A 12,060-nucleotide genomic window follows, 5' to 3' on the forward strand; every position below is an offset into this window, starting at 1 on the left:
CTGGTCTGCGCTCCACGTGGCGGGCCCCGCCCGCCCAGGCCCGGGCAGACGCCGGGAGGCGGGGCTCGACATCTGGGGGTGCACCTCCACGTCCCGCTAGGGGACAGGGGCCCCACCAGTCTTCACGGGGAGGCGGTAAGTATGCCTCGCTCCCGTAGCTGCTGGTAGATTCCATAAGGTGTGTTTGTCAGTGTTGAGCATTATATCCCAGGCGCGCCTCAGAAATAGGTTGGTGCAACTTGCCCGTACTTGTATTTACAGAATCCACACTTTCGGCAAATTTCTGCTGTTTAAATGCGAAAATTTTGTCACTGCGATAAAATGATTTACCCCCTAGTCGTCTGGCGGTTTCCCCAAAGGTCCCAGCCCAACTCTTGTTCGGCAAGCGCATTCGTGAGAGTATTGCATTTAAAAATAGTTGTATTAAAAAAAAAAAAGTTGTATTTAATCCCTGACAATTGGAACTATTCCAAAGGTGAATGCAGATCCACCCTTAAAATTAGAACTCAGAGGGGCGCCTGGTGGCCCAGTCGTTAAGCGTCTGCCTTCGGCTCAGGTCATGGTCCCAGGGTCCTGGGATCCAGGCCCGCATCGGGCTCCCTGCCCCGCGGGAAGCCTGCTTCCCCCTCTCCCACTCCCCCTGCTTGTGTTTCCTCTTCCGCTGTGTCTCTCTCTGTCAAATTAATAAATAAAATTAAAAAAAATTATAAAAAAAATTATAACTCATTGTCTCCTCCCTCTTTCCTACTTGTATTTTCCTCAGAGGGCATATTTTGTATAGGCACAGGCAGGGCTGAGCAGGTGTGGGGGTGGGGAGCTGCACAGCACTTGACTGGAGGTCACTGACAAAGTGTCTTCCTCTTCTTGAGAACACTGCTGGGCCTACTTATTCATTTCCTCGTTCATTAACATTGCCTACTTTACGTGCCAGGCATTCCCTAGATGTGGAGGAAGACATTGTTCCTTCCCTAAATGAATTCACAGCCTTATGGGAGAGACAGATATGTGAGCAAATGATTACAATGCAATATGATTAATGCTAGAGGAGGGGGTGCCCAGGGATTCAGGCAAGGCTTTAAAAAGAGAGTAGACATTTGAATTGTGCTTTGAAGGACAAAAAATAAGTCGTTCACCTAGAAATGGGAAGAAGGATCATATGAGGAAGAGAAGATGCAATAAGCAAAGCCATGAGAAGTCCTATGAGAAGAGGCTGCATGCAGGACATGACAGGAGAGGTGTTTGGTGGGGGGCCACCTTGCAAGAGGATTTCTGTACCATACCAAAGAGCTTGAACTTTATCATCCTCAAAGATAGAGAACCATGACTTTTAAAGTACTAGAATGGCACAATGATGAGATTTGTGTGTCTGAAATCAGTTAAGAAGGGTAGAAGCTGGGAGGCTGTTTAGCCTAGTGCAAAGGCCCAAGTAAGAAATGATGACTGGAAAGGAGGCTCCAGCAGTGGGCATGGGGAGCATAAAGTGGGGAGAGCTGACATCACTTACTACTTCAAAGTTGGTGGGGATGGTGGTAAAAGAAGAGGGATACTTGCAAATCTGGTGATGTTGTACTATAGTAAGTTAGGAAACAGATGAAGGGACTTCTTTGAGGTGAACAATGGGAACACTGAACATGGGTTGAGTTGTCAGCTCTTTGGGTTTGAAGTAGGCTGGAGGATACAAAAGTAATAAAAGTGCTTTCCAGTAACTTTCATCTGGTACTTCAGCTTTAAAGATTCTTACCATGAACTGTGGTAACTGTTGGGGATAGCCAAAGCCATTAGAGACAGGCCTTCTCCACTTGGGAAATCCTTTCCTAGTTCTTCTCTTACACCACACATTGCCTTAGGTAATTGCTTGTCTGCCTTCCCTGCTAGAATATAAGCTCTTGAGTGTAGAGAAGTATGTTCCTGGCACATAATAGACAATAAATATTTGATAAATGAATGAATTTAATTCATTTGGGTTTAGTTTTCTCAAATAAGAAATGGACTAATAACACTGCCATTGTCTATTCCATAGGGGTTAAGAGGAACAAATATAGAAATCTTTTAACACTGTACATTTTCTATTTTATTTATTATTGTTATTTTTTATTACTATTTTACTATTAATATTCTACCCCACCAGTGAGGAGAAAGGAGTGGGATATGTGACTATGGATTGGGAGATACCAAATCCAGAAATATAAGCTAGTTTGTGCCTCTGCAGAAATAGAGGAAATAGCCATGGTATTCTTCCTCCATATGATTTTAAAAATGATTTTTTTTTTTATTGGAGAGACCTAAATTTTGTTTCAGCAAATGGAAATAGAGCTGGCCATGACTAGAAAGTCACATAGAAAGTGGATTATTTAGAATTGGGCTATAGGAATACAGGATTGAAGACTACTTCTTTACATGCTATGGAGTATTGGTTTGTTATCTTAGTTTCGGGTTCTTTGATTGATGATAAACATTCAAATAAGGCAATTTACTAGAAGGAGTAACTTACAGTCTCCAAGAGCAAGAGGTAAAACTGAATCTCATGAGAGATGGGTACAAGGCACTGGAAGTTGAGAACCAAAACTACCCTTCCTCTCTGGGTGTCTTATTTACACTTCTCTCTGCACATCTGTTTCTTTCTTTCCCCCTTTTAAGGTAGGCTCTTCATCAGTGAAAACTTGGTGGAAAATGGCTTCCTCAGCCCTCAAATATCCTTAGTTAGTGCTGGCTCCTGATTGACTTCCCGTCTTAGTCCCAGTTCCAAAGTCCTAGGAGAGAAAAATCTTACTGGCCTAACTTGGTCCAGGACTCCACTTTTGGACTGGTCAGTTGTGGCAAGGAGAGGCAGGATCATGCAGGTAACGTGAGCCTGGAGGCTGGGCCCACCCTTGGCAGAACTCTGAGTGATGGGAATTCTTAGAGAAAAGGCAGTAGGCTAGGCTGATGGACATATCACATGAGTTGGCAATGATAGGACAGATGCTTTCAATGAAATCCATTTCAGTCGCACTATGCAACATCACTTTGTAGTTTTGCAACCCGGGCTGCACATCAGAAGTACCAGGAAAGCCTTTTAAACATACAGATTCTTAGAATCTCCTTTTCCCACCACTGAACCAGAATCTCTAGGGGTAGGGCCCAGAAATCAGTATTTTTATAAAGTACCACAGAAGATTACGATGTGACTGGCATTTCAGAACCCCTGATTCCAAAGACAGGCGGAGAATCCCAAATAAATGTATCAATTGAAAAGGGAAGTTACTCATAAATATAGAACATTCTTACATACACTAAACAGGGAGGTTCCTTTTGGAGAGCATATATTTTCTTCAAAATATAGTTTTATTTTCTCTGATTATAAAAATCAGGAATGCTTTTATTTTTTTAAAAATCTGCATTTTGACATGCTAGCTTTCTAGACTTTTTTGTTTGCCTAAGTATACATGTATAACTTTCGTTTAAAAAAAATGAGATCACAGAATATATGCCCTACTTTGTAGTCTGTTGTGTTCACTTAAAAATAGATCATATTGTAATTAAGGTAAGTCTACTCAATTTTCAGTGGTTGTACAACATTGCAATTTATGGATATATTATATTTACTTCTCCACTGTTGGATATTTTTCCCTCCTTGAAAATGTCCAATAAGTGGAATTGTTGGAACAAAGTTTATGAACATTTTTAAGGCTTTTGATACATATTATCAAATAGTTATCTGCCCTTCTCTCCAAGTTTCTACCAGTTTATAATTCCCCAAAAAGCTTTTGAGAGTACTTATTTCTCCACACCTGCAATGTCTGCCTAGGATTTCAATTTCATTCTATCCAAATTGTACATACCCCTTTACAATAAAACTTGTTCCTTAAATTGAATACATGGTTACAATACAGACCTTTTGGGCAGTAAGTCAAAGAGCTGATAACCTGTATAGATAAAAGGGAGGGAACTAAGAAGACTGCATTGTTCTATAGATGTTTTAAAAAATGTATTGGAGGTCTATTACAAGGAGAGTGACTAGAGATAACCATAAAATCTTATTTAAGGTATATTAAGTAGTCTTGTAATGGAAACTTGGTTTACAAGCTCATTAAATTAGCAGAGAGGTAGAGAGGAAGAGAACACTTGAGGTATTCCTATCTTGGAAGAACAGATATGCTGATTTCTGGGGTTTAAAAGGGCATGGTAGAGCACATGAGATGCCACTGCACACCCCCTAGGATGGCTAAAATAAGAAAGACAATAACAGGTGTTGGCAAAGATGTGGAGAATTGGAATACTCACACACTACTGGTGGGATTTCCACTTTGGAAAGTACTTCGGCAGTTTTTCAACAAGTTAAATACAGAGTTACCATATTACCCAGAAATTCCACTCCTAGGTATATACTCAAAATAATAAAAATCCTAAGTCCACACAAAAGCTTGTACATGAATGTTCAAAGCAGCATTAATCATAACTTCCAAAAAGTAGGAACAACCCAAATGTCCATCAACTGATGAATAAATAAAATGTGGTGTAATTATACACTGGAATATTATTCATCTATGCTACAACAGGAACCTTGAAAATATTATGCTAAGTAAAAGAAGTACAGACACAAAAGGTCACATATTGTAGGATTCCATTTATATGAGACATCCAGAACAGGCAAATTTATATGAAGACAAAATAGATTAGTAACTGCTAGGAACTCAGGGGAAAGGGGAAATGGGAAGTGACTGCCAATCAGTACGGGCTTTCTTCTCAGGGTGATGAAAATGTTCTGGAATTAGTGATGATGGTTACATAAATCTGAATATATTAAAAACCACTGAACTGGGGCGCCTGGGTGGCTCAGTTGGTTAGGCGACTGCCTTCGGCTCAGGTCATGATCCTGGAGTCCCGGGATCGAGTCCCGCATCAGGCTCCCTGCTCAGCAGGGGGTCTGCTTCTCCCTCTGCCCTCTTCCCTCTCGTGCTCTCTGTCTCTCATTCTCTCTCTCTCAAATAAATAAATAAAATCTTAAAAAAAAAACCCCACTGAATTGTATACTTTAAAAGGGTGACTTATGGTGTATGAGTTATATTTAAATTTTTTTGGTAGAGGCACAGAATAGTTTCATAGCACCCGGGCATGGGAATAAGCATGTAAATGAAGAAATAGAGGGACCAGATTCTAAGAAGGACTTGTAGGCTGTTGGGAGTAAATTAGATGTCTCCTACGCCGTAATATAGGGTTAATTGTCACATAAGTTTATTCCCCTTTAAGAAGCTTAAACTGGAGATCCTAAATACTCTAGTAGCTTTGTGGTCTGTTTTGGTACAGGCCTCTTTGGAGGCAGGGTTGCTGAATTCACATTAAAATCTACATAATGGACTCTAGTGGGAACCATGCCATCAGCTTCCCAGGTCCCGACTTCCCCTGTGCAGAATCTCCCCTGTACAGAAGCACTTCCTCCTCGTTTGGTAGTAACTGCTACAAGAACCTTGCCACTTTCTTCCAGGGAGGTAGGTTACTTTCAGGGTACTTTGGAGTGGGCAAAATGATAAACCCGTCAGAGATGGCTTTTACAATTAGCATTTTCTGCTTATGAAGGAGGATTTATTACAACTAAGTGTATGTTTTATTAAAAGGCAGTTCTAGATTCAGGTAATTAATACGTTGTGGAAAAAAACAGACGATCTCCCAGTTCTCTCTGCCTGGCTTTCAAGTCCTCATATAATGAGCTCCCATGTTACTCCCCATCTTAGCACCTATTTTGCCCATTCAGTGTTTCTACTACAGTCACTTTAGGCTCCCAACCCTCTGGCTCCTGGTATCACCTTCACCTTTCCATGCTCCCTCCCAATCTTACCTATCCTGCTATATTTAGCTCCAATCCCAGGAAAAGAACCCAAGTACTTAGATTTGAATGCTATTGTGCTATGTATGAAAGGTTTTTTTCCCCCTCTTTTTAAGCCTCATGCACATAGATAATCATGAGGTGATCACGTCAGCTTCTGTGTGCTGCTGGAATTAGTACAACAAAGCTCTCAATCAGTTTTATTTCTCTCATCACAATGGAAGGGAGGAAAAATACAGAAATGACTGGTAGGATCATTTGCTAGTAAAAAGAGGGGGCTGGGATTCCACATTCATTTTGGAAACGGACTAGAAAGAACTGCTCTCCTCACTCATGCTCCAGCAGAGTGTGGCCCAAGGGAGTGGGGAGAAGCCAGATGAAATCCTTAGCCAGCAGTTTTCTGTTCCCAATAGTCAGCTCCTCTTAAGTCCAGAGGGCATCTATTCCCAAGTTCATCCGGAGGACAGCAGGAGCATGTTCCTTTCTATGCTGGGTCTAACTGTGCCTGTAAGCAGATGGATGAAGATCTTGCAAAACTTTAGTGAGGCATAACACAACCTGAAGGGCTGCAGGAAGGGCTCTTTGTGTTCTTCCTAGCTTGAGAAGAACCTAATGTGTACTTGGTGGTCTGCAGAGTCCTAAGCAGACAGCCATGACAAAGAAGATATCTTTATTGCTTTTTGAAAAGTCCCTTCTTTCACATACAAACATTCCTTCAGTTAGGTCCTCTGTTATCTTAAAATACTCTCCTCTGGTCACGAGCAGGTATGGACCTATTTAGCCAAGAATAAGTAGGCTGTCTCAGAACTTCCCACAGGGAAAATTAAAATCTGATTCTTCTTGTTTCACTTGGTTTCTAGCTTGAGAACTCCAAGTACTAAGAGACACAGGATAAGGACAGGAGAAGCTGAGCCTTTCTGAGAGTCTACTCCTCTGCTGAATGCCACTTTGAAGGGAAAAAAGAAGTCGAATGGCAGTTTCCAGTCTATTCTAGGTTGGCCCCTTGGAGGCTCTGGCTTCTGGGTAATGTCCACAAAGGTCACAACAGTTGTCAAAGGTATTTCTGTTACTTGTTGGAAATCCTGCAGGAAGAAAGTCCATGACAGGGTCAGTGCTTGGTACCCATTCATATAGCTAACTTGACTGTGATTATTACTTTCCCTGAAAAAAGACCCAAACCAAATTGCTCTAAGCAGAATATGCCTTTTTCTCATATTGGTCCTGTGTAGTTCTCATTCTATGATACACAGAAAAAGAATTTCTTAGCAGCAGTCCATGACCCTAGAACTGTGAAGAGTTACACCTACCTAAGGCTGAAAGACTGACTCTAGCTTCCCCCAAATGGGGAGCTGGCTGATATCAGAGAGGCCAGATGGGGAAACTGTGCTGTTACGTGCTTAGCAGCTTTACCTTATCAAGTCCCAGAAGGCTCCAGGCTCTGAGGCAGCACACATGTGTAAGTAGTAGTGGCAATTCTATTCCATCTTCACTTGCAGAAAGAAATGTGAAACTTCATGGAAAAACAAAGAACTCCGTAATGTAGATAAAAAGCCCATCAGATTCACGGAATCTCGGGGTTAGAAAGGATGCTCTCAACCACCCAATTCAAGTCAAATGAAACAGATGCTCCAGGAAGAAGGGACCTTGTCAAGCTGACTCAAGTTTCTGATCTAATAATATGCATAGCTTTTGGTAGGTACAGTTGTAGCCTGATGACTGAGACAAGTTTATGTAAAATAAATTCCTTTTGTTCTGACTCTGTGCTTACCAATCAGACTTCTGATTATAATTTGGCAGTAAATAACATCTTGTTGAACCACAAAGGAGTATTTTCTCCACTCAACTTTGTTTACCCTGATGCTATATACTATCTGCTGTGGTCTTTGGCAACAACAAATACCAGGCTCTGGGAACACAACTTTGCCTGGAATAACCTTTCTAGGTACTTAAAAAAATGGGGCCAGTGCTGTGATAATCTTGCATGTCATATTAACTCTTTGGAATCTTTTTTTTTTTTAAAACAGTGACGTTCCTGAGGGACTTTGCACAGAAGTAATGTAACTTCTGAGGCACTGAAAGAACCACATGCATTCCAGGACAGCCTGCCTAGGCTAAGGCTGAAAAGGCAACCTTGACTCCAGCCAGGCATGGAAGACTGGCTGAGACTCACCAGACAAAGAAAATGGGGAGGACAGGATATAACATGGTGGCAGGCATGAGGTAGGGACAGAAAGTGCTTACTGAATGATACCCCCTCAGTGTGATCAGGCAACTACCCCTTCCCCACCTCAACAAGAGATTGGACAATTTATTTTTTTTATTTTTATATATTTTTAAAGATTTTATTTATTTATTTGACAGAGAGAGACACAGCGAGAGAGGGAACACAAGCAGGGGGAGTGGGAGAGGGAGAAGCAGGCTCCCCGCAGAGCAGGGAGCCCAATGAGGGACTCGATCCCAGGACCCTGGGATCATGACCTGAGCTGAAGGCAGTTGCTTAACCAACTGAGCCACCCAGGCGCCCGAGATTGGACAATTTAAATAAGAGAAATTCTGGATTTAGGGACATTGGGCATAAAGAAGGGCAGAGTGATGTACGGAACTAAAAATGGGAAAATTATTCTGTATAATGAAATCTCTTCCCTCATCTAGCTCCAAAATGCTGACAGATGGCCTTATATCCACACCCGTCAGTCAGGAATCAGGAGGGTCTTTTCTGGAGAAAATGATGAGTTTCAGCAACAAGTTCCATAACCCCAAAAGCAACTGCACCTAACTGCCCTACTACGAAGGCCACCGGTCAGCAAGTCTCATTCATGAGCACAGAGCTTTCAATTAGCTTGACAGCTTACTCTTATGTTGGACAGACAGCTAGGGACTGCCAGATGTATGGGGGAAGCTTCTCACATTAAGGAGAAAAACTGTACCAAGTGAGCAGAGTAAATAAGCTCAGAAGAAACAGAGAAGGAAAGATAAAGATGAAAAGTTAAGATCTTTATTTTTTATTTTATTTTTTTAAAGTTTTATTTATTTAAGTAATCTCTACACCCAAGGTGGGGCTTGAACTCATGACCCGGAGATCAAGAGTCACGAGCTCTTTTGACTGAGCCAGCCAGGTGCCCCAGATCTTTAAATATATATAAAAAAGGATATTATGAAATGAAATAGAAAGTAAGAGCTCTTAGATTTTAAAATGGATAGTCAGAAAAAATCAGTAAAAAGGTTAAAAAAGAAAGGTGAGAAACTCTTCTAGAAAGAACAAAAAGGTAAAGAAAGAGATAGACAAAATGAGAGAAAAGAAAAAAAATTAGAGAACCAATCTAGTGACCCTGTAACAGATTAACAAGAGTTACAAAAAGAACAGAGAAAATTGTGTGTGTGTGTGTGATTATTAAACAAATAATAAGAACTGAAAATTCTCAGAGGTTTCAGAGTAAAAAAAATCCCCAAAATTGTTTGATATAATGAAAAAAAGAATGCAGAAAAAAACCTACCCAAGGCATAATATTGCAGAAGCTTCAGACTACTAGGAGCAAAAGATCTTAAAATAGCTTCTGAACAGGGTGCCTGGGTGGCTCAGATGGTTAAGCGTCTGCTTTCGGCTCAGGTCATGATCCCGGGGTCCTGGGATCGAGCCCCGCATCGGGCTCCTGCTCAGCGAGGAGCCTGCTTCTCCCTCTGCCTCTGCCTCTCTCTCTCGCTCCCTGTCTCTCATGAATAAATAAATAAATAAAATCTTTAAAAAAAAAAAAAGCTTCTGTACAATATTGAAAACTAGAAGACAATGGAAGAATGCCTTCAAATTGTGAGTGAAAATCATTTCCAATTTAGAATTCAATCTAGAATGCCCAAATGATCAATCATAATTGATATGATGACAATGATGATGGTTGAATAAAGCTATCCTTAGACATATGAACTAAAGTAAAAATGTACTTTACATGTGCCTTCTTTTCAAAGAGGTTATTAGATTTTGAGCTCCATCAAAACAAGAGAATCAACCGAGAAGGAAAAAGTAGTGTCTAGTAAACATTGAATCTAACAGAAGAAGCAAGAGGAATTCCTAGGATGACAGGAAAGTTCCATAACAACTGGTGGGCAACATATAGTTTATACTACATCAGGTAATAGAGGTCACTATGAGGAAAATACATAGGAAAAAGTAGAATTGATAATATCGCATAGCAAGTTCAACTGTTCAGAAAACTGCATTAAGAGAAATTTTAGAGATGTTGGAGAGTGTGAGATGTCTTAGCCCTTAGCTCAAAGAAAACTAAAGAAATGAAATATAAGGTAATTATTAATTTCAGAAATGAAAAATTTTGCAAAAATCTAACGACCTGGCTTAGCATATTTATATAATCATAATAATGAAACACTGAATATTGATTTAATAAAGTATTTTGATGTAACTATATTGGGAGAGTGGTGGGAGGAGAGAAACAGGCTAAACTCATCTACAAAAATAGGAAGTCAGTAAATAACCTATAAACTCATGATTCAAGAGATAACTGTTCAATATTGCTTAGAATCAAGGCGATAGGGGATATCGCATTTTATTTTTTGCTAAGAGATCCTCTTTTCTGGTATTTTTTACTTTAAAAAACATATATATGTATTATTTTGATAAATTATGCAATTATTAATTAATTTGATAAATTATACCATTATCTAGCATTAGTCAAATCTGTAGGGGAACTCTGAAATATAAGGTAGGTTTCACAGTCCCAACAAGTTGTGTTGTCCTAACCCAAAGCAAGGGGGTTGGGCTTTTCTATTCCTGCATCCTTCAGGCATTGGTTAAGGGCCATTTGGGAAGAGGTATATTTCCAGGCACTTCACAGGCAAAGTGGGTTCTAGTAGGGTGAAGGCAGTCTTCCACAAAAGACATAACAAAACCAAACAGAAAGGGGAAGAAAACCTCAGCCATACCCACCAAATTAAAAAAAGGAGAGGGTGAAAAACAGAAAGGTAACTGCAAAAAGCAAAATTACAGTTGGTAGTCAACAGGGTATTTATCACGTGTAGGATATAAAATAAATGAATGAAATGCCCAAACTGAAAACCTATCTATTATCCTTGACTCATTCTCTCTCAACTTCCACAGCCTAGCAGTCAGGTCCTATCTGTGACACCCCTAAATCTCCTGAACTCTGTCTACTTCCTGCAGCCCTCACAGCCCCCACCTGGGCCCAGGCTATCAGTATCTCCTGATGATTTCTGTAACAGTGTTCTAAATTTTACCTCAGTATTGCCCTATACCTTCCATAAGGGCAGGGATGATGTCTATCTTGTTTACCATGCATCATACCTAGAGCATCCACCATAGTACTTGGCACAAAATAGGCACTCAATAAAGATTTTTTTTTTTTTTTTTGACAAATGAGTAGAGGTATTTTTGGAGATAGGGCACTAATACAAAATAGCAAGAGATAATACAACTCAAGGAAGAAAGTATGCCACAGCTATTTATTTATTTTTTTAAAATATTTTACTTATTTGAGAGAGAGAGAGCAAGCAGGATGAGGATGGGCAGAGAGGAGGGGCAGAGGGAGAAGCAGACTCCCTGCAGAGTGGGGAGCCCAATGTGGGACTTGTTCGTAGGAGCCTGGTATCATGAGCTGAGCCGAAGGCAGATGCTTAACCAACTGAGTCACCCAGGTGCCCTGCCATAGCTATTTAATAGTCAGCAATTACAGATCACTTTGACCCATTATTCTCCCCACAACACTGTAATTAGGATCCCTAAAAGTTGTTCTTCCTTCCTTCCTTTTTATAAATTAATATTTCAAATGAAATACTTTTTCTTCATATATTAAGAATATTGCCTCCATAGTTGTGTGGAGGTTTAGAACAAATACAATCTAGTAGACAGTCCATAATTAAAAGGAACCTGAGGGGCACCTGGGTGTCTCAGTCTTTGTGTCTCTTCGGCTCAGGTCATGATCCCAGGGTCCTGGGATTGGGCCTGCTTCGGGCTCCCTGCTCAGCGGGGAGCCTGCTTCTCCCTCTCCCTCTGCCTGCAGCTCCCCCCACTTGTGTTCCCTCTTTCACTGTGTCTCTCTCTCTCTCAAATAAATAAATAGAAATTAAAAAAAAAAAAAAAAAAAAAGGAACTTGAATGCACTTGCCAGGTCGCTGGATAATACTGAATGTTATTGACCCATTTTAGAATTTGTGTTTTAGTACCACATGAAGAACAAGGTTTTTAACTTCAGTGTGTTACACATAAAATCTGAAGACTCAAGTTTTTCTAT

The 12,060-nt window shown here is 40.5% G+C and overlaps 1 protein-coding gene and 1 long non-coding RNA gene across 4 annotated transcripts in view; one reads left to right on the plus strand and one right to left on the minus strand.

Annotated features, from left to right (window-relative positions):
- Positions 1 to 12,060, plus strand: part of LOC135364789 (uncharacterized) — a 25,737-nt gene continuing 13,677 nt past the window's right edge. Inside the window, exon 1 of the long non-coding RNA XR_010412533.1 lies at positions 1 to 135. This is a non-coding gene — a long non-coding RNA (uncharacterized LOC135364789). The remainder of the gene's footprint in view (positions 136 to 12,060) is intronic.
- TCTN3 (tectonic family member 3) overlaps positions 5,992 to 12,060 on the minus strand; it is a 25,217-nt gene continuing 19,148 nt past the window's right edge. For 2 of the 3 annotated variants that reach the window (XM_064595083.1, XM_045878503.3), the window contains one exon: positions 5,992 to 6,885. In XM_064595083.1, the coding sequence (XP_064451153.1) occupies positions 6,649 to 6,885 (237 nt within the window). In that variant the 3' untranslated portion in view covers positions 5,992 to 6,648. Of the gene's footprint in view, positions 6,886 to 7,213; positions 7,314 to 12,060 lie in introns of all 3 variants that reach the window. The other variant, XR_010412531.1, reaches the window with a different exon arrangement.

Source organism: Mirounga angustirostris, unplaced genomic scaffold (assembly GCF_029215605.1).
Source record: "Mirounga angustirostris isolate CCGP_5_RB_7025 unplaced genomic scaffold, mMirAng1.0.hap1 SCAF_6, whole genome shotgun sequence".
Classification (NCBI taxonomy): Eukaryota; Metazoa; Chordata; class Mammalia; order Carnivora; family Phocidae; genus Mirounga; species Mirounga angustirostris.